A 21647-nucleotide genomic window follows, 5' to 3' on the forward strand; every position below is an offset into this window, starting at 1 on the left:
AAAGAAAGATATAATTTTATAATTTAAAGTTAATAAGCCAGGTCCCGAAATATCCAGAAGATGGCATTGTCACTATAATAAAACAATATATATTAAAATAGATACTATTGCTAAATACACAATTCACTTAAAAGAGCGACATCTAGTGTAACTTACATGAAGTTTGATAAATCAAACCCAGTTAGCTTAGATAGTAGTTGCGACATAATTGCACAGATGTCTCTGACCACGAAACGTTATATGAACATTGGACATGGAATGGTTAATGTTACCGTTGAGGTTTTATGGGGGAGGGTCCATGTTGGACCTAAATCCTCCATGAGTACACCAAAAATTATGATTCGATGATATGTCATGGTGTACTTATGTTAAAAAAAGACGAGATATCACTGCATAATATATTTTAATATATCTACAAGAATTTTGGTGTTTATATCAACATAAAATATGAAGTGGGTAAATGGCACAAATGGAACGTGTGCGGTTATCCTTTGGAGCGCAGGGGTCGGCCGTGGAGGGAGTACGGGGTGGATTAGGAGGCCGCGAACGGGAAGGGGCACAAGGATTTGCCGGAATGACCCGCGGTGGCACGGGGCAGCTAGTTTCTTTTTCACATGGTTTCGGATCTTTCTTTTTACTGCTTGAAAGCTTTTTCTGTATGTTTTTTATAGAGAGCCACGAGTCCGAAGACCCGCGACGTGTGCATTTCGCTGTCGCATGACGGGCCATTGCATTTCCAGCGGTTTGTGCGACATCTAGCGTCACACTCACCCTCACAGCCTCAGCCTCTGATGGAATCTGTAACTCGAGAGACCCGAAGTTAGACTTCTTTACTGTTGCGTTATTGTTAATCAAGCCTACTGTGCGCCCTCGTCCGGACTCTTCATAGTTTTCTGTCTCTTTCAAAATAGCCGAGATCTTATCGGACTGAGGTGTGTTCACAGAGCCGGAGACTGTGTCAGGGCAAGTGTGCAAGGCTCGATGGGAGGGCTTACCGTCGGTGCCCCCGATACCACGCCGAAGTCGTTCAACTAGACTAGGCTCTCGGCAGGGTGGCGGTACGTTAGCCAACCGTGGTGGTGATTTGCACCAAACTCTTTTATTTTCCTGGCACTGTTTGCGTGCACAAGTCGAATTAGTTGCGCTTTTATCGGCACTAGTTTTCTCATTAGATTTAATCGTTGCACTTCGATCGATTTCTACAAAGACTCGTGGTTTATGAGCGCAGGGGTCGAGATGGTGACTTCTTTGAATTTCGCAGCCTTTAGAGGACTTGAGTGGCACCGGCATCGGAGGTGGTGGAACGCCGTTAACACAGGTGCGCGTGGGAGTCGGTGTTTGGGCGCAGATGTAGTCATGGCCGTCAGTGGCCCGTGCGCAATGCTGCTCGCCCCTGAGGTTGTAATGTTCGGTAGGAATGGGCGAGGGATGTGACTGTGACAACTGCCTCGCCTCGAGCTCGTATTCCTCGCGCCGTCGGTGTTCGGCGGCGGCCAGTCTCTGCGCCACACGGTCGAGCTGAACGCCACATCCCACCACTTGGCGCGGCTCCACAGTCGGTTTCACAACCTGCAAGTATCAATTATTTATTTCAAATAATTATCCAGTACACACAACGATGCCATTTACTACGTTTTGTTTTAAAGCAGTGTTAAATAATGCGTCTACTTTATAAAATACTAGCGACCCGCCCCAGCTTCGCACGGGTGCAATGCTGATACTTAATACACTACAGAAAATCTGTGAACGTTGTATATAAAAATATGGGTTATCCATAAGACAGAGACATATACCATCACGGAATTTTCTGTAGACCTTTTCAATGTGTACAATACTTAGTGCATTTTGATAAAACTCGTAGGTTTCAGCCTGCGTTTGCAATGTAAGCGGAAAAAATGTAATTATTTACGACATCACATTAGAAACCTCAAAAATAACAGTACTTCTCGACTATTTAATGCATGTTATTATACATATAAACCTTCCTCTTGAATCACTCTATCTATTAAAAACCGCATCAAAATCCGTTGCGTAGTTTCAAACATTTAAGCATACAAAGGGACATAGGGACAGAGAAAGCGACTTTGTTTTATAATATGTAGTGATTATAGATTAGCCGTAATACAAAACTTAGGTTTCAAGTATAATTTGGTTCAACAACGTTTACCTTCGATGTATTCTCGCATGTAAGGGCGCATGGGGGCTCTGTTGGGGGGCACGGTGGGCGGAGTCCGGAAGGCGGCGCACAGCATACTTTGGGGACAGCGCACTGTGTGTCTTGGGCGGCCTCGCGGCAGGCTGGTGGAGGGGCTGATTCACATGGCGGACATGGTGGACGCTCTTTAGGCGTGCACGATTCACGTATGCCGTGACAAGAGCGCTGATGACCCGCGTGACGCGCCGAAGTGACAATGGCTGTGAAGCGAGCAAGTCCACGGCTAGTGACGGCCGACACCATGTCTCTTCAGGATATCCGGCTAGTTGGATGAGTGGATAACCGTGTGCAACACGTAGGCAAACAGTTAAACTACAGACTACAAATACTAGATGGTCGTGGATAATTAAAAGTATAATCTAGTTGGCTTTTTTATGCTGATGGAACCTCAAAGACAATTAAATGATATTTATCAATTGTATAATGCTCCTTGAAAAATAAAACTTTTTATACTAAAATTGTATTTCACTGTATTAGATTCAATTGTAACAATTCAAACAAATATCAAACTATTTTCTCGCCATAACTTAAATCTGTACGCAGCTTTGCCAAATCTGTAATACAAACACAATACAATTAAACTCAGAATTTATTATGAATAAGTGAAAGGTATCTCGTAGCACCATCAAAGCATAGGTTTATTACCATAACTATAAATTATAAATCTCTTTTAACTTTTATCTAACACATAAATGTTAATAAATATTTAAATATGTAGTAATACTGTCATCTAAAGATTAAATAGAAAACGATATTATTCCCTGTGTTCTGCAAAAGTCAATGATTGACTTCATTTGCGATCTCACTTGACCCAAGACAGTGATTCGATTACATGACTCTGACCAATCGCAGTGCTGGGCAAAGTAAGTTTGCAAGTGAATTGAATCAAATACATTAATAGAAATTCCTGTCTGAATGAAGTCTGGTCAACGGTTTTTAATATTAGTAATGTGATGTAAATATATTCAGATTTTACAAACATGTAGGGCCTCCGTAGTAAGGACGAGTAGGGTGTGAGCCGAGGGTGGCGACGGAAGCAACAGAGCAGCTAGTGCCGGGTTTTCATGGACAAGAGAGGCATTGTGGACTCCACTTCGCACTGACCACACTTCTACAACACCTGAACCTCCGCTCACCGGACTAACCACATAGTCGTGGTCAGCGTGTGGCTGCACTCGGTATAACGAAGCACCTTTAGGACCTAATGGTAGCCACAATGCTGGCTGCATCACGGGCAGTGATACGCAAGCTATGCCATCTGTGGTTGTCACCCAAACGCTTCTGCCCCTAAAACATAATTTTTGTTACATAAATTTAATGAACTTAATGGTTTGAGATATGCTTCAAGAGTATTATAACTAATGTGTGTCTTAGTAGAAACTTAATAACTCAAAAATACAAGCAGTAGTTCGTCAAATGTAAATATATTGTCCATACAAAAGTACTTACGACGGGTGCAAAACCAGACCAAGCACAGTGGCGGGAAGCGGACAGCTAGCTTCAGGGAGTGAGCACAACGCTCGCAGGGCCTCCTCGCCAGGGGGTTCTTCTGGGGGCTCCTCATCGCGCTGACGGCGCGCGAGTATTCGCTCGGCAATGCCCTCCCGAAGGAATACAGGTGGTAAGTCAAACGATGCTGGTAATTTCCAGCCGAGTAAAGCGCGAGCTTCGCCACGTATTCCTCCACGTAACCCCCCACTCACTATGAGATAGCGCTGCCCCGAATCGCATTTCTGTAGAAAATTCAGTTTTAAGTGTAAAACGATAATCTGCCTTCAGAACTAATCTTTTTCGTATAGCATATTTTTAGTAGAAGTTAGGGTTAAATCATTTAAGATGGTATTGCTTTTTGGCATTTCAATCAGTATTATCGGTTTTCATGCTGTATAAAAAATGGTAATTGGTTTATATGATGATACCTCTCGTAGGCAGCGATAATAAAGAGCGTGAGGCTCTCTACATTGCATGGGAGATTCATCATGCTGACGATCCTCAGACGTAGACTCAGGCAAATCTACAACAAGAGTGTGTCTTTACAAAGTAAATTAAGTTAAGTAAAACTGGCCTGTTATATTTTGGCAAGTGCGTGTGTTCTATGCTCACGTGATGTTGGCACCAGCCTCGTTGTAGATGCGAAGTAATGGCGCTAATACGCCAACGTACTCCGAATGGGTTCCCTATGGCAAAATAAAAGTTGATCAAACTAGAAAGCGACAAAATTGAGGTCTATTAGATGAGGTACCTGTGTAGTAGCGTTGATGCAAACAGTGGTCGTGGCGCAATGAGGGGCAGCAAGACGCGCGTGGAATGTGATGAAGTGAGCATCGTCTAACCAATTTGGCCACGTTCCAGGTGAACTCGACGCCCGACAGACCACTGAGCTATGCCAGTCCGCTACTCAAGAACATTGATCAATATAGGCAGAATCATCTTTAACAACAACATCTTTAAATGTCTGCTTTCTGACAACGCACCTGTAAAATCAAGCACGAGGAATTCCCAACGGTCAGCCAGTATGAGTGGGCCACCGATTAGCAGGCGCCGTCGGTTTGGTGCCCACTCAGCGGCACCTTCAAATCCCCATTCGTCACTAACGCGTTTGCTTAAGACCTCATGCCAGGCGGCGCCGTCGTTGCTGTCGTCCCGCACCCATACCTGAAAATGATTTCTCATATTATTTTCTTCGCTACTAGCTATTTATATCAAAAACTTGTCTACTAATGAAATTGAAACACATAGTATTACAGAAAGCTGAGCTTGTTCAGCGAGCAGTGCCAGATGTGTGCCAGCCTGGTCTAGAGCAATGTGTAAGAGAGGTGCACCGGCCGTGGGCAGCAACTTCGCACGCCGTGTCCATCGCGCTGTCGCCAGTGCTCCTTCGCGTCGCCAGCTCCACGCCTGCCATGATGCTGTGCATTACACAAAGCTTGGTTATAAACTTTCTATGCGATTATATATATATATGATTCATTAGTATCCCTGAGAAATTTAACTCCGGCAGCGCGCCAATAGTTTTTTCATATGTGCAACTAACACACGATTGGAGACCGGATTTTGTTAGACATAAAGACGTGTCCTAGGTGCAGAAGGCACGACTAAGTTGGATTATTATGATTACCTATGTGTTGGTTATTCGCCGATGTGTTTCGTAGTGTGCGCAGTGCGTCCGGTGTGATGTGTGGCATCAAAGAATGACGCCATAGGAAATCGGCAGAGGCAACGCGGCGCCATATCTGACAAACGGCGGCGGCTCGGCTAAGATCTGATGGTGACATATACCAAAACACAGCTTGCAAGACAGCTACTGTTGAACCATCGTTGTTCCTCCACGGGCTATTTTGGACCTCTTCCATGCTAATTTTCCGATACCGATAAATCTTGAGAAGTCAGTGTTCCTCTTCTATTAATATATACTTCTGTTAGATTGGAAAGTGGTTATAAAGAAACGTTTTGTTTCATTTTATCACAACAGTATTGTATTTACCTCGTGTCTGAAGCTCGGTGTGATTTGTTCCGAATTCCAAATCTATTTCTATCCCGCGGCGAGCAAGCGGCGCACCATGCGTTAAATAAATCTTTAGTTAAAATATTGTAAAACTATATAGTATTATCATTATATTTTATTTAATGTATAAAAAAAAAACACTTATTGATTTACCACGGGCTTCAAGGTAGTACCTGTAAATGGGAGGAGTAGGAGTGAGCTAAACACATTTTCGTTGAAATTTGCAATAGATTTGAGTAAATTAATTACTCAATTATATTGCAATATTTAAAAAGTTACCGAACGTGACAAGAAAAGTTCCAATGTATAATATCGCCCTAATCCAGTCTCTAATTACACAAAAAGTCCATTTTACCTAAAGGTAAAACTTATTTTGACCGAAAAGCTTAAAAAACTATTTCGTTTTTATTATAGGTAGGTGATGCGTCAATGAAAGTTTTACAGAAACTATTATTATCAATTCATTTAATTGCGACGAAAATACACGTAATATGTTCAAAGTATATAGTCGCAGCGGCTACATGGCAGCGAGCTCCTTCTTCACGCCCTGCATGTATTCGGACGTTGCCTCGGCCAGATCGCGATCTCCAACACTAGGGTCAAACTCGGTGACAGAGGCGGCTGGGCTGCCCTCTTCTGCCTGCCGTAACTTGAGACGAATCTCACGCATGCGCGCTTCGAGTATACGCTCTCGCTTACTCTCCCGCTCGAACATCTGTAAGAAATATGAAAGTTTAAATATTAATTATTAATTACTTCTATTAGACAAAAACAAATAAAACCCAATAGGTACATAAAATGTTTTATGAACCCATATAAATCATATAAATGTATTTACCTAAAATATCTAAATAGAACAATAAACTAAAAATAAAATAGTCTTATTAAATATATATATATTATGATATTATAGTATGGCATGTATGTTTTCTCAGTAAGCGAATTTTTTAATTCATATGAGAAATAAAGTTATTCTAACCGTAACCGTATATTATGTATGACCGAAAATTCTTAGCACGCCGAATAAACAGGCTAATATTTTTATTACAATTTTTTTTTGTACATGCCAATAGCATTCTACGTACTCACCGCAGTTAGAAGTAATTTGTCGTTCTTATCAGACTGTGTCATGTTTTGTGAGTACTCTACCATGTAGATATTGCCTTTACGGCTTCCACAGGCCACAAACGCACCCTGCAACCCACAAATTTTAGGCGATACATATTTTTAAAATCCGAGTAATTGAACATGAGAAATTATTTACTTATTTTTACATTGCCCTATATGGTTTATGGTATTTATGAATTTATTTTTATTAATATTAGTTTTACTAATACATTTTTGAATACATTATCAGAATATTAAAGTAGTTACTTTAAATGATTTAAAAAAAAATTACCCCCTCATGCATGCGCAATCGTAGAAGAGGCTCATCACACACGTGCATTGTAAGAGTAGGCTCATGTTGACGTCGTAATAGATCCCATGTAGCCAACAAACCATCCCACTGCACCGCCGCAACAAGCGATAGCCTGTCAAACACAATTCATAATTACTTTACGTAAAATATTGTCATGTTCGTTCAGTTGGTTATTTTCACATACGTCTAGCCTATTTCAGCCTGAATCATTTAAGAATAATATATAGATGTTTTGCATTCCAGTTTACATGTTACTATTTTTATTGCAAGTGTAATTTACGACTTCGCCAGGTGAAACGAGGTATCTAGAGATTTGACGTGATCCCTGATTGAAGAAATATTCAATTAAGAAAAACATTGAACCTAGTGGGGCTCCAAGTTGCGGCGGTTATTTTGTGGCGATTCGGTGGCGACCAAAGAACAGCGGACTCACGACAATCCTCACTCCAAACACGCATAGTCCAGTCTCCTACTGTGAGGAAGTTCTTAAGAAATCCAGGGTTTCGTTCCAGCGACCATACTGGGCCGACATGCGCCTCATACTACCGATAAATAGGATAATGATACTAGTGCATACACGTACCTATGCCATATTATTGCCATACCTCACCTTTGCCGGTAGCTTTTCCATAGGAGTTTTGCCCTTGCGGTTGCCACCGACCACGAGCCCATTATCAGTACCAACCATGAATCGTGTCGGAATCGTGGGTTCGTATTCCATCACACTAATGCCGTTCGCATTGGCCATTGATTGCACGTCAAACGACGACTGCACTACGTCGATAATCATCTCATCAGTGGGTTCATCCATATTGCGTATGTCCCACCACTTGCAGGCACCATCGGGCCCTCCCGAAAAGAACTCCTGACCAGACTTTGAGTTGATAAAGATCACGTTACGCACGAGATCTCGGTGTGCTACGTGCGGCGCGCAAAGGACGACAGGCACACCACCTCGCCGCCTGTCCCATATGCCGACCTGCCCGTTGAGTAATCCACCTGCCAGAATATTCCGTTCCCGTGGATTGAACTGCAGGTCTAGTAGTGGTACGGGTGGCACTAACGCTACTTCAGGATCGTTGGCATTTTCCACGTCCCAGATGTAAGATAGTAAGGAGGCCCGAGGGAGACGATTGAAGTCGACATCTAGGTAGGCGACGGCAAATCGTTGACCACCCTCAGGCTGCCAGCTGACGGCGGCGATGGGGCGCGGGCCCATGGGGTCGCGGTACACGTTGACAGTACGGCAACTATTGCGCTCTACTTGTGGTAGTGTCGCCATTTCAGCGTAATATGTGCGGTACATATCGATCGCATTGTTTTGCAACACATAGTGATCCATACCCTGATAATTAATATATTTAGATAGATAGATATATTTTATATCTCTGTTTAGATACCATATATAGATAAATAAAATATATCTATAAGACAACATTATACGTACTGGTGCTAGGGACATAACACAATGGATGTAATTGTCGTCTTTTTCAATTTTTCTTCGATACCGCTGTGTTGCTTCGGGATCGACAACATTCACGTCTTTTGGCCATCCACCTTCAGCATGATTGGCTCCAGTGGTTGAGTACTCCGCTCTGAAACGACATAGCTACTAACTCATAAATGGGGGGAGAGTAAAACTGGAGTTATCGGCTGCGCATAGCGAGTCGAGCCAATCCCTCCTCGCGCGAAGCAGCCCCCACCAAGGTCTATAAATAATAGCCCGCCCCCGTACCACCCTGCATCAGCAAGGTGCGAACCAACACACCACCCAAAGGGGGCATATGCCCCGTACGGGTTTAGGCATCCCCCTCGCGAGGGAAGACGTAGCATATACCACGTTGCCTTGCTGGAGTAAAAGTGGAAAAGGAGCGGGAATGTTACCTTATTGTGTTGACATGGTGCTCGGAGAAGCAAGGAGTATTCTGGGTAGGCTGGTGAACCGGGTTGCGTAGAATGTAATGCTTATGCTCGGCGGTGTTAGGCGGCACCGAATCACATAGCTCTGGGCCCTGCTCGCAAAAAAGCGGCTGACGACCAAATTCGCACCTTTTCTTTGTATAACTAAATGTAATCTCCATGATTATCTATTTCTACAAAGCAACTAAAAAGTTTATATTTTTACAACTATAGATTAACCAATTATATTATAAAACAATCCTAATATTAACACTAATCGTTTACTGATTTGATATCATACAAAATACGCGCCAAAATGACATGCAAATAGCAATAATATATTTTTACAAAATGTCAAAAAAAAATACAGCCAGCATCATCGCAATTTTACATGCGTTAATAATTTTTTTTACAGGTATGTAAAACACAAAGAAAACATACATGTTATATTAAAAATATTAGTATTTGACTATATGTAAAGATGTATTAATGGCGTAAAAAGAACATTATATTTAGTAGGTAAGTTAGTAATTAGCTGTTAATCTTTCTCAATAAATAATATAAAACATATACAATATTTGTTGTCTATGGTAGTGTGCCATTGTGCCTACGATGTTTATATACGTATTTTATAAAATGTCAAAATAACAAATATAACGCAATAAATTTATTTTCCGAAATTTACCGATTATGCTTATTACAGTGTCAATTGCAGTGTGCATTGCGCAAGAGTCGCGATAGCAGGAACACGAGCAGACAGAATAATGGTCGCCGAGCAATTTCCCTTATTTAAGCTGGCGACGCAGATAGCACGCCAGCTTAGTTCACCAGTGGCAAGTCGAGTTAAGGATTTTGCGAAGTCACATCCCCGCTTCAGCATTGCCGTATGTGAACGAGTTGCGATATTATATCGTACAGCTGAATGGCGCGCGCGCATCGCAGCGTTGCAACTTGCAGGAACCGCATCACCCGCATTGGTGGCTTCGCGTGCCCCACCAATGCCACGCCGACAAGCTCTCGAGCTCGGAGGAGATCTTATCGGTATGCCTTGAATCTTGCTTTGTGCCTTGTGCCTTGCCTTGCCTTGCCTTGTCTTGCCGTGCTTTGCCTTGCCGTGTCGTGCCTTGTGCCTTGTGTCTTGTGCCTTGCCTTTGCTTATGCCTTTCCTTGTGTCATGCCTTGCTTTTACTTGTGCCTTGCCTTGCCTTCTTCTACATCATAACCGCCTTTGGTTTGTTTTAGGTGAAATAGTGATATTCTGCATCGGTTCGATGATAATAATATTCGAAGTAAACCGCCAAGCAGCAATCAAGGAGGCTAAGGTGATGGTTAAATTTTAGTTCAATATCAGTTTTACTTTAAACAAATAACAAAAGTCCTTAGTCCATATGCGAAAATATATGTTTCGCCTTTTCACTGTTAACGCTTGAAACTTGATTTATTGCAAGAATTTCCTTCAGAATTAAAAACATACTTTTAATTCCACGATGCAAAGATAGCTCCATATTTTATACCCAAAACTTTTATAATAATTTACATTTTAATGTATAAATTAATCCTCAAAGAATTAAATTATTTAACGCATGACGTTTAAAAAAAGCAAGTAATCCCTCAAAACTCTTACATTACATTTTAAAATCCAGTGATTTAGCAGTAAGTCGGCAATTAGCAGGCGTTGGAACACAAGTCGGAATGGTTGTGTGTTAAGCTGTCCTTAGAGGAATTGCAACGGGAAGTGCAGGCACAGCAGATTGACCTGAACCGCCTGCATGCTACTCTTAAGGCCCTGTATGAGCCCACTCCACCCGCCCCTAGCAGTCCACACACATAAGAGAAGAAAACACATGGTTTCCAATACCAGAACGATTGCCCAGAAGATATTTTGAATGGTAATTATAAACCCTATTCGCAACGTTATAGTTTATATATAATTTAATAAATAAATATTATCTTCATATTTTAAATGTTTAAATAACAGTTTACTAATACATACATAATACTCGAGTTAAATACACATTATCGTAGCAGAAACTGCAAAAAGTTTCACATCAACCTGTTTGATTTAATGGGTCGCATTGACATGGCAAAGTCTAATTATATTATTCCAGGTCTTAAATCGGAGTGAAAAATTGGCGACGGTCAGTGGTCTTAAAGTCTGGAATAGGTAAATAAATATTAAGGTTTAATCGTTAAAATCGGCTAAGGATATAATTTATAATAACAAAGATCTGATTAGAGCATATTTTTAAAGAGAATATATGGCTACTAAAAAGGACACGACAAATGTATATAATAAAATGGTCGCTTTTCAAGTCAATCAAAACAATTGACGTCGACACCATGATTTTCCACAGAGCAAAGGTAAATTCGCGACATCACAGAGCAGTGTAGAATGAAATGTCACAAAGCATTCATAATAAATTGAAGCAAATAAAATACAATATATTTCGTGGGTATTATACTTCGTCATAAATACGCGAGTAAAATGGAATCGGACAAATAATAATTTATTGTGCGTTGTTATCGGCAGAACAGAGTCGCGGAAGGGCTGCGGGGGAGGGGAAACGCGACAAATGAATCATACACATACGACATATCATTACCCGCCCAAGCCTACTCAATTATAATATTTCATGCACTAATTATCGTAAAGCGTCTGATTCAGTTTTAGTACTTCCATACGTAACTTATAGATACGCGGTTGGACTAAGGGCTCTTTGATATTTACAATCTGAACTTTTGAAAATTTTTATGGTTTATCGATCAGTAGCCAATTGAAAATCAATCATTTTTAAGTACGAATGGTATAATTTTACTACCTACATCACAAAATAATCATTTCCGTACATAAAATACTCATCCTAGAAAAACACAACGTTATTCGGAGTTCTTTGAATAATCTTAAACGCAAATTCACATTCTTTAGCATTCGGTGGCTAGGGCGATTGCGACCTATACGGTGGCCAGCACAGTCCTCATACTTCTCTCACACAAATTGACTTTTTATGGGTATATATAAAAAAAATTCAACACAACGGATTAACTATCGAGGAAGAGCGGAAAACCCGAATTCCTCAAGCATTTAACAAAGTTAAAATGCCTTTTTGAACATGGAAACTAATCTTCTAAAATAGAGAATAATATTATCAAGCCATATATATGTATATGCGGCAACAACAACTAGGTATGTAAGTTCACAAATTCATTTGCAGCTACGTTTTATTATGATTAAGTTTAATAACAAAAGTCGAATAATTTCATCGTGTGATTAGACGTGAATGTATTATATTTATTACGAAGTTTCTTACAATCGGCGTTGTACACACACACAGAAGCAGAAATACCTAAGCAACTAATGAGTCTGAGAGCTATTTTTAGCATTAGTTTAACTCACAACAACCATGTTTTCTGATTCTGATTATCACAAAAAATATGGGTTGCTGCTATAATCGCTGTAATAATTTGGATATTAATTACAATTAAAACACAATTTATTACAGTATGGATACGGTGTTTGTATTGTTTTATTTTATATTATTCCGATAAATTGTTATATCTATACTATATGTTATATATGTTGTACTAGCAGGCCATGCGCGACGATGGCGTAAGTGATGGCGCGCTTCATCTAGTATGAATGAATTTGTAAATCATTGGTCCATTTTACCTCAACTTGATTGTATGAAAAATGGGTGTGATGTGTTGATGAAAATGACGCATAACTAGTTATTTCTTCTTTCTTTATATCATTTGGCATTATATTTTCCGACTATTTTTGTAAGTCTGAGCGTTTCCAGTTCTCCGTAAATCGAGAGGTAACATGGCGGAAAGAGTGACTACCGCTTTTAGCGAAACTGTTTTAAGCCTATGACAACTTTTAGTGCAAAACTCCGTTGCAACGTATATAATTTATTTTAGGTGCGGACCTTTTTTGCCACTGGCGTCTAGCTGCCGCATATGCTTCAAAAGGTTCTATTACTACGGTATATGTTGGTGGATGTTACTTCCGGGTTTATGTTCCCATCCTGCTTTGACGCCTCTTGCGATTGCTGGTATAAGGATTAGAGGTGAAGCTGAAACTAAAGAAATAATGATACATACAATTTGATAGTAGAAATTAGCATTAATGCTACGACTACGAGATTGAGAGATTTGCTGGACATAGAACGTGGTTTCATCAATAACATATGGTAATTATATTTGTATATTATTACTTAAAGCAGTTAAAATTGATAGACCATCAGGCGTTATTTTAAAACATGGATTTATGGTACTGTAGTAGTTGCTACTTGCTTAAAATAAAATTTGCAAGCATATAAAACATGTATTGGAAAGTTGGATGCTTCCGAAGTGGATGGTTATTTTTAATGTATTGTATTGCAATACCTTTCAAGGCTGACTATTTTTTATACTATTACGTTATAATCCTTTGGGGTTTGATTTAGTAAGGATCTGGAGAAGTGGCGGATTTGTAAATTTTCAAGGAAGAGGCTGTAAAGTTTTTGCCGCCCTTTTAAGCACAAAATAAACAAACCATTCAATTCAGAGCCTAAAAAAACTTGAACAAATTTGCCACCCCAAAAATATTTAGCCCTAGGCTCCAGCCTACTCAGCCTGCTGGTAAATCCGCCACTGATTTGAAGTCACTCCTCATTTGTTCTTTAGGGCCATGCCTCACCAAGACGCTATGGCGACGTGGCCAGCGAAGTTGCCATGGCTACGTCTGACGTCCATGCGTCGCCAAATCGCATTCAGTTGTCTCGACACAAAAATAAAAATCTTAATTAAATTAAAATAAAATTATAAATAACCACGTCGCCATGACGTCTCCGTGAGGTATGGCTCTTATTATATCTTACTAGCTTGTTTAGGTAGAACTTAACCGAAACCATTATTGCTTTTCAGGTAAAAGACGCTTGGCTATGTGTGCACTACTAAGCTGAGGTTGAGAATATTCACAATTATTTGCAGCTTTATAATTTGGAAAAGTCTTTTGACGTCTCTGGCATATTGTTTGAGGATAAGTTTGGCGACAGCGCAAAGGGAAACTTGTCTAACTTGCCGTAGCCGCACTTCATAAACTAGGCTTTCTTCATTTCTTTGCGTCAAAGTTTGTACTGGTTTCCCACAAAATAGGGCGAGTTTCTGTATCTTATGAAAATGTTTTCTGGTTTGTACAAGTATATAGATAGTATGTCTAAGGAATCTTTTAAAATTACTTTTTAGATTACAAGATTAATTTTTAAACTATATATCTGTTATTACATATTAAATTTTACATAGTTTGCGTTTTTACTTAAATAAATTGTTTGCTGAATATAAGTATATTTTCTAAATAAAATAGCTCATCTTATACAATGCGTGTTACTTAGTACTGTTGATAATTACCGCGCCGAGCGTTGCGTTCGTGTGACGTCGACACCGTTGATGCTAAATTACTCGTAACTTTACATTATACGTTACACTTGGACCCAGCCTAAACAGTCAAGAATCTTCAGGCCAACAGCGAGACTCCATATCAAAAAAAACACCCGCTTTTATCATCTGCGCGATGAGCTCACACATTATATGAATATGCATCTGCATATTATTGACGCGTAATCACTCCATGGCGGCGTGTAGACGCTCACTCTGTTTAAACGATTTAACGTAATCTCGTTTCAGGTCTTAACGATTTAAATTATAAATACGGTTTTGTTTTATTTGTAGTAACATAGCGGCTTCATATTATTGAATGATAATAAATGTGTTATGGTAGAACTGTGAACAAGATACGGAAGACTTGATTCGGTTGATGCAAACTTTAACAATACAATAGTATTAGTTTGTAGCAGCCAATAAAGGATATTGGAAGAGGTCTGAACGTCGCACCTTTGATCAAAGATTGAATCACACCATAAAGGACGTTTTATTTCAAGAACTTACTTATACGAAAAATATATATGATTTAGTGTTTGGAGCAATATATGTAAATTGAATGATGGGAGATTACACTTATCGAGACTAAAATCAGAAAGGGTACATCAAATTACATTACTTATTCCATTTGAATTTATATATTATATTGATTCTGATAATAAAACACATATGTATTCGTATTCTAGTTCTAAAATGTTATTTTAATTTTATATTACTCACATTAAAAAAAAATAAAAAAAAATAAATAAAAAATCCATATTCCATAGTCAAAGTCTATGAATCAAAGCGCGGAAATATTCAAATTTATTTTAAATATTTAGTTATAACATTATTATATCTTGTTAGCTATTTAATCAATATGCCTAATTTTTTCAAAATTCTATCTTCTAATAATTGTATCTAGACTTAAATATATAATCGTGTCTAGTAGATTTTTGTATTCAAATTTAAAAGTTGCTTGAAATATATAAATAAACACATGTCTTAAATACAGTAGAAGAATAGAAAAGAATAAGAAAAATAAGATGAAGACATTTCACTGTCTTGAAAAATTATACCTAAGTACATTGAGGTTAGGTAACGAGGTCAGTGACAATTATCTATGGCTATAAAGTCACTAGTGACATTCGTGTGTGCTTGCACCACTCGATCGCATTGGTAATTTGATATTTGAATAATCCACTGGGTCATAAGACCCTAATGTTTTATTACTTCAGTTTATTTAATTTGCCTTATGCTAAATTCTATCATTAAACCTCATAAATGCAAAGGTGCTTCATACCGTAACTATTTATTCATATCTAACTCAGATACTCAGTAATATAATAAAAGTAAAATTTGTGATTCAAGTTGACACAACTATATCTGTAAGAAATACAGAACATTGTAGGCTAGTCTAATTTACATATTTTTATGGATCGATGTACAAATAGATATCCTTCTAAATCGTTAATAAAGGATTAATCGTATTAACACTATATTTTGATTGATAAACCGTTAAATTAACTTGAGGCCAATAACGAAAGATTTAATAAAGTAGCCAGGTAACAGATTGTCGCGTCGCAAATTGTACCACAAAAGACACCCTCGTCAAATAAAAGCACAAATCTCAAATCAACATCGGTGTGATATAAACATTTGGAGAACGTTAGGTCCTCATAAAAATATATTATGTCGTAAACATTATAAGGCTTGACCCTCACAACAATCAGTTTAGTTTTTGAATAATCTTATAGCATTTAGTAAAAATAATAAACTCTAAGTGTCCAAATTATCTAAACAATTAAATCATAAAACAGCTATGATGTGTTTAGATATTATTAACATTATTCATTGATTGTTAATCTGTGGTAAGTTATAATAAAAACTGTATAAATAAATTGAGTTTCGCTCTCAACTAACAGCAACTTTTGAGTCACTACACGTACATTACATCATTGATATCGGTATTTATAAGACACCCCGGGTCCGGTGGGGTGTGAAGCTCGCGATTATGCGCAATGAATATGCGAGCATGTGTCTCATCGCTTAAACCTCACTGTCCTGTTTGAAGCGACTCTAAACATAATCTAGTACGTCCTCGGTTGAAAACGTGGTGCTCAGGTTTAAATTAAGAAAAAATTGTGTATATTATATCACGTACGCTTGCTTAAACATCTTGCCTGAACTAAAAATAATTGCATCGTATTAGCGGTAAGCGTTGCAGCAAATAAGGCTGTGAAACACTGACATTAGTAACATTATGCAGCAGCACTTTATCCGCGAAGCGCGATCTTATCCGCTGAGTAATGGCCGCATCGATCACCCTGCGCGCCCCGCGCGTCGCATCGCCTAGACGACTTTTCTTAGTACTTTTTTTTATAGAACAGGGGGCAAATGGGCAGGAGGCTTACCTGATGTTAAGTGATACCGCCGCCCATGGACACTCTCGATGCTAAAGGGCTTACAAGTGCGTAACCGGCCTTTTAAGAATTTGTACGCTCTTTTATTGAAGGACCCTAAGTCGAATTGGTTCGGAAATACTTCAGTGGGCAGCTGAAGTATTTCCCAACTAGAATATTTAGTATGTTGTTCTATAACATACTAAATATTCTTAAATGTCCACATACATAAGAACTTTATTACTAATACCATGTATCGTACGAATTCGTCATTCTCATAAGCGCTAAGTCTTGACTGAATATTATACAACAGCCAGCACGGCGGCCGCTGCTGAAATAAATAGTAATGAAGAGCGAAACGCAAACAATTTAATATGCAAATGAACTATATCTTAATCCCACTTGAATATTCGCACTGTATTAACGCGAGAGCAATGTTGGTAATTAATTTAAGCGATTCGTTATTACACGTTAACCCACACATACCTACATTAAACATTGAACGAAAGTATCGAGAAATAATTAACGAATATGGAGAGTATTAAACAGTGGACAATAATTATGTGTAAAATACGTGTGTGGTTTTCTTAATAAGCATAAGGTCATCAATCTGATACCGCTACCGTTGTCGACTTTACAGTTTTACTCTCGGAACTTAATTTCGACGATTTATAAGTATATAAAACCAAGAATATCTCAATGAGCAACACGTACAGCCTTGGCTCATGCACTGAGCAATATTTTAATCACTAATTATAAGTCATATTGACGTTCTTACGTTACTTTAATAAAATATAAATAAGCACAAAACATTTCAAATATTTACTTACATGTATGTGTATTTCTCAATTCTCAATTTGTCGGAAAATGAAGACAACTTCGAACAATTCTACGTAAATTTTAAGACATTATGAAATAAGTTTAAGCCGAGGATATTGCAGTTTTTAAAACTTTCAAGTACGTTATTGGTCTTCAAAGGATTTTTAAAGGAGAAGATTATGAAGAAGCACGGAAATATTGTTCATGCGGTTACACGGGAGTCAACTTGACACAACCTGATCACGTGCGAGAGATTACAAGCTGAGAGGAATTGTGACTTCGACGAAGGATATATCTTGGAGGACTTATAGTTTTTCTTGGAAACTAAACGCGAAAGCGGATTTGAAACTACATATTTTTTACGCTTTAGGATATACACGCTTGCACGTGTAACATTTTTGCTATCTACACAAATATTATATAGAAAGATTTAATTGTTTGTTTGCATTGAATAAGTTGTAAACTACTGAACTAATTTTAAACATTATTACACCAATAAGAACCTACTTTATGAATTATGAACATAAGGAATATAATGTTATTAATATTTGAAATAACTATAGTTGTAAGCCAAGGTATGTAAAATACCAATAAGCATTAAATCGCGTACCCTGCAGAGACTATTGAGAATAGAGCAAAGTGATGGGCTGTTGATGGCTTAAACTATAGTTAGAAGCCATCATATGTCAAAATAAATTGCAACTAACCCTTAGTTATTACCGAGTAAATCTTTAGACTATAGAACATGGTGCTACGATGGAATAAATTTGGGTGGAATCGCAGAGCACACAAGAGAAAGAAAATCGTTGACTTAATTTGTTTTCGTCTTTTTTTCTATAAACAAATTACTGTTAAAAATTTATAATACACTTATAAAAACATATATTTTAACATTAGATATCTTGCCTTACTATTTGAAATTGAGTTACAATTTAGTGCAATATTGTGATGGCAAAGTTTACAAATTCAACAAGTAGGTAGGTGATATTTTGGTATCTCGCCTCAACTACCTGAGTTAGAATTTTCTCGGCAAAGTTAGGCGAGAACATGGCACCCTGAGTCCTCCCCGGTACTAATGTAAATCTTTGATGTGCAAATATCCACTCGGTGCTTATTTATTTATACCGGGATAATTGATTTCGCCCCTGTGATATATTCACCAGTTAAAATATTAATATATTCAGTACTTTTGATTGTGATATATGCCACGGGGATCGCTTCAACATCCACTTTACTGGGTTCCTAATAATCTGATCGCATTGATTATAAAACATCTAAGAGTAAAATTATACGGGTTGATTAATTTGTTACGTATATACATCTACAGTATATGTTGCAAGTTATCTTTTCTAAAATATATGTCAATTTTGGTAAACATAAAACTTACTAGCGAAACAGCGGATTAGGTATGAGGTACACAGGCTTTCCTCATAATTGGTCAACCAACATATATTTGGTATATATGTTGGTTTTGTATATAATATGTCAAACTTTGTTAAGTAGTACATTTTCAGTTCATTTACGAAGTAAGTCTTTTTTATGTACAAAAATATAAATCACTTACATTAAAATGTTCTTAATATAAAGAAACTCAAGGTAAGACCAGGAATCTAAACTAAACTTATAACTCACTTATGTAAAAGTTTGACTATAATAATAAATACATTTTTCACATACCCTCGTATATCTAAACCTCGTTTCTATTAACACAGGGAAAGATTTCAAATCTAGCCCCAAGATCTATAAAACCTTTCTGTGTATGGCATACGAGCCGTAAAAGTTGATCACGTTTTTCCTAATACATCTCGGATAATGTTTATGAGGATTTATTGTGTGATTCGGTAAAACAAGAGGGTGAACCGCGGTCTCCGCTTATTTGTTGAAGTCATTTCCTTATTGCTTCGTGACTTACGAGCACCTAACAACGTTGTACGTTATGAGAACTAATATGATGGCAAATTTTGCTTCACATACACAGGATAAAGTTATATTGCCATTAACCTAGCAACCTATCGTGTTTTCGCTCGACGGTAGATCGTAATTGCTGTTTGAGTGGAATTAATAATAACAATCAAAAGATATATATTGTCTTGAATCCCTTTTTCTATGAAAGCCTAAAAATCTGTAACATAGCTTTAAAAAACATTATATTATCTATTTGAAGAGAAACTTCTTTAGGCGCATGAGGGTAATATTTTTTAAGAACGTCACGAATATGTGCAGCGTTTTTTTTTCAAGAAAAGAGTGAGAGCGAATGAGCCGATTGAGGGCGATAGAGAGAGAGAGAGTAAGAAAGGGGGTTGAGAAAAATTGCACGCTATTGGTTAATGTATTCGTTTAGTAGTTACATATTAGAACTTCAGATGGAAATTCTGTTGCATAACAGTTATATTATTATTACCACGTATTCAATGTGTTAATTTAAAAATACATGGAGAGATCATATACTGGTATATGATCATCTATTGGGCATTTTCCCTTAGTAATTATTGATTTACGCATGTAATTTTTTATAGGGCAGGGGATGGACTGCGATTTTAGTGAATCGGGGGCTGTATCTTCCAGGTTTGCCTCTCCAGGTTATTATCTCCCGACCGAAATCTATGTTTATTGTCTGTATACTGCTCATACTCCTTGTTTACAACAACTTGTATCCGTCTGTTTACAAGTTATGTAATTTTCAAATAGCAAAGTAGACCGTAACGACGTTTTCTAAGTATTTATATTTATAGTGTTTGTAAAATCAAGCGAAGCATAACAATGAACTATTTATTACCAAAATTTAACTTTACCAACAAGTATAACAGCTTTTTTCTTCTACTCTTTTTAGCATACAATAGACTAATAATAATAATATTGCGCTTATCTTATCTAGTTTTTCTACTTACAGTTGCCAAGAACACATCGCTATCGCTTTAATTGTACTGAATAACTGCAACGTTGTAAATAGAAATAGAATTTATGTAAATATGTACTTTGATAAAACTTAACTAAATATTAGTTTAGCTAAAGATAAAATACATTTAGAAGAGATTAATCGCATCGGATTGGTAGCGCAAACCGTATTGTATGGAAACCCGACAGCAAAGATTCATATTATGCATATTGTCAATGTTGTAAACACAGCCGAGTTACCGAGACGCGACATTCCGTAACATTATTATACAGACAGACACGTAACAGAATATCCGATGAAATTTCATTTGAGATATTGTTCAGCGTTTATGCTGAAATTGGATCGCAATATATTGTAAACTAGTGCACTGTGGCTGCAATCGCAGTAATGCTATGTGTTCAAAGCTAATACAGCTCTGACAGGGAATTATTAGAAACGGTATTCGGCACAATTATTTCATGTCTTCATTAAATATCTCTAAAATCTTGGCTGATGATATTGATCATTAAAAATAAAACTATAATTTAATATAAATAATAATAATCTGTACTATGTAAATAATAATAAAACTATTATTTACATATTCGATTTAAACTATCTTGTGAGACATAGCTAAAATATCATTGTCCGAATAAGTTTTTATGTGTGATAATACTCAGAACTATTATTGAAAAGCGATATCCCGCTGATTAATGTAGAAGACTCATCTGACCATTTTTATGTCGCAAATCAGACCTATGAGGAGAAATATATAGACATATGCAAGTGGACGAAATCTTGTAATTATAAATTATTTATGATTTCGTTAATATTTATTAGATTAAAAAAAAACAAGTCTTTAATGTAAATCAGCGCCACCTAACATAAACTAACGATACTATCATCTCGTAATTGCATATTCTGAAACTGCAAATTGTAAAAGTTGCTGCTGCGGATTCTTCGTCGAACGAATACTTATTTTATACAACCATTTTAAAACTCGCATATTTTAAAAGTACGATCACAGAAAATTATGTATACTTTTTAAAAATCAGTCATGTCTTTCATTTGTTTTGTTTTGAATGTTATAAATTTGCATGTTAATTTGGAGTTAT

At 37.6% G+C, this 21647-nt stretch overlaps 3 protein-coding genes and 1 long non-coding RNA gene across 6 annotated transcripts; 1 reads left to right on the plus strand and 3 right to left on the minus strand.

Annotated features, from left to right (window-relative positions):
- Window positions 1-401: 401 nt before the first annotated feature.
- LOC110991318 lies at window positions 402-2490 on the minus strand. Its single transcript, XM_022256646.2, has 2 exons — window positions 2168-2490; window positions 402-1569 (listed from the first exon to the last, which is right to left on the minus strand). Exons 1-2 carry the CDS (start codon window positions 2456-2458, stop codon window positions 436-438), a joined length of 1425 nt encoding a protein of 474 aa, XP_022112338.2. The 5' UTR covers window positions 2459-2490; the 3' UTR covers window positions 402-435.
- A 197-nt stretch (window positions 2491-2687) lies between these two features.
- LOC110991317 lies at window positions 2688-5772 on the minus strand. The gene is made up of 10 exons (XM_022256645.2): window positions 5700-5772; window positions 5334-5615; window positions 4961-5124; window positions 4690-4870; window positions 4458-4609; window positions 4319-4392; window positions 4135-4246; window positions 3665-3948; window positions 3196-3502; window positions 2688-2769 (listed from the first exon to the last, which is right to left on the minus strand). The coding sequence occupies exons 2-10, from the start codon at window positions 5566-5568 to the stop codon at window positions 2743-2745; spliced, it is 1536 nt and encodes a 511-aa protein (XP_022112337.2). The 5' UTR covers window positions 5569-5615; window positions 5700-5772; the 3' UTR covers window positions 2688-2742.
- Window positions 5773-6163: 391 nt separating this feature from the next.
- LOC110991316 (dynein axonemal intermediate chain 2) lies at window positions 6164-20799 on the minus strand. Of its 3 annotated transcripts, XM_045629905.1 has the most exons (9): window positions 20546-20799; window positions 12966-13118; window positions 9025-9233; window positions 8588-8735; window positions 7751-8485; window positions 7504-7682; window positions 7120-7252; window positions 6810-6914; window positions 6164-6435 (listed from the first exon to the last, which is right to left on the minus strand). In XM_045629905.1, exons 3-9 carry the CDS (start codon window positions 9219-9221, stop codon window positions 6238-6240), a joined length of 1695 nt encoding a protein of 564 aa, XP_045485861.1. In that variant the 5' UTR covers window positions 9222-9233; window positions 12966-13118; window positions 20546-20799; the 3' UTR covers window positions 6164-6237. The 3 variants fall into 3 exon arrangements, with proteins under 3 accessions (XP_045485861.1, XP_022112334.2, XP_045485862.1); XM_022256642.2 differs by lacking the exons at window positions 12966-13118; window positions 20546-20799 and having other exon boundaries at window positions 9025-9344; XM_045629906.1 differs by lacking the exons at window positions 12966-13118; window positions 20546-20799 and having other exon boundaries at window positions 8588-8749; window positions 9025-9150.
- On the plus strand, window positions 9967-10816 carry LOC110991313. The gene is made up of 3 exons (XR_006750474.1): window positions 9967-10080; window positions 10282-10361; window positions 10712-10816. It is a non-coding gene; the product is annotated as an uncharacterized LOC110991313 (long non-coding RNA).
- Window positions 20800-21647: the final 848 nt, after the last annotated feature.

This window comes from Pieris rapae, chromosome 10 (genome assembly GCF_905147795.1).
Source record: "Pieris rapae chromosome 10, ilPieRapa1.1, whole genome shotgun sequence".
Lineage (NCBI taxonomy): Eukaryota > Metazoa > Arthropoda > Insecta > Lepidoptera > Pieridae > Pieris > Pieris rapae.

Coding starts and splice junctions, on each gene's coding strand:
- LOC110991318 (XM_022256646.2), bottom strand. CDS start 2,458: ATGGTGTCGGCCGTCACTAGCCGTGGACTTGCTCGCTTCACAGCCATT. Junction 1,570..2,167: donor CATGCGAGAATACATCGAAG/GTAAACGTTGTT, acceptor TGATACTTGCAG/GTTGTGAAACCGACTGTGGA.
- LOC110991317 (XM_022256645.2), bottom strand. CDS start 5,568: ATGGAAGAGGTCCAAAATAGCCCGTGGAGGAACAACGATGGTTCAACA. Junction 4,393..4,457: donor GCATCAACGCTACTACACAG/GTACCTCATCTA, acceptor ATTTTGCCATAG/GGAACCCATTCGGAGTACGT. Junction 3,949..4,134: donor ATTATCGCTGCCTACGAGAG/GTATCATCATAT, acceptor AATTTTCTACAG/AAATGCGATTCGGGGCAGCG.
- LOC110991316 (XM_045629905.1), bottom strand. CDS start 9,221: ATGGAGATTACATTTAGTTATACAAAGAAAAGGTGCGAATTTGGTCGT. Junction 8,736..9,024: donor CACCATGTCAACACAATAAG/GTAACATTCCCG, acceptor ATGTCGTTTCAG/AGCGGAGTACTCAACCACTG. Junction 8,486..8,587: donor GTGTTATGTCCCTAGCACCA/GTACGTATAATG, acceptor ATTAATTATCAG/GGTATGGATCACTATGTGTT.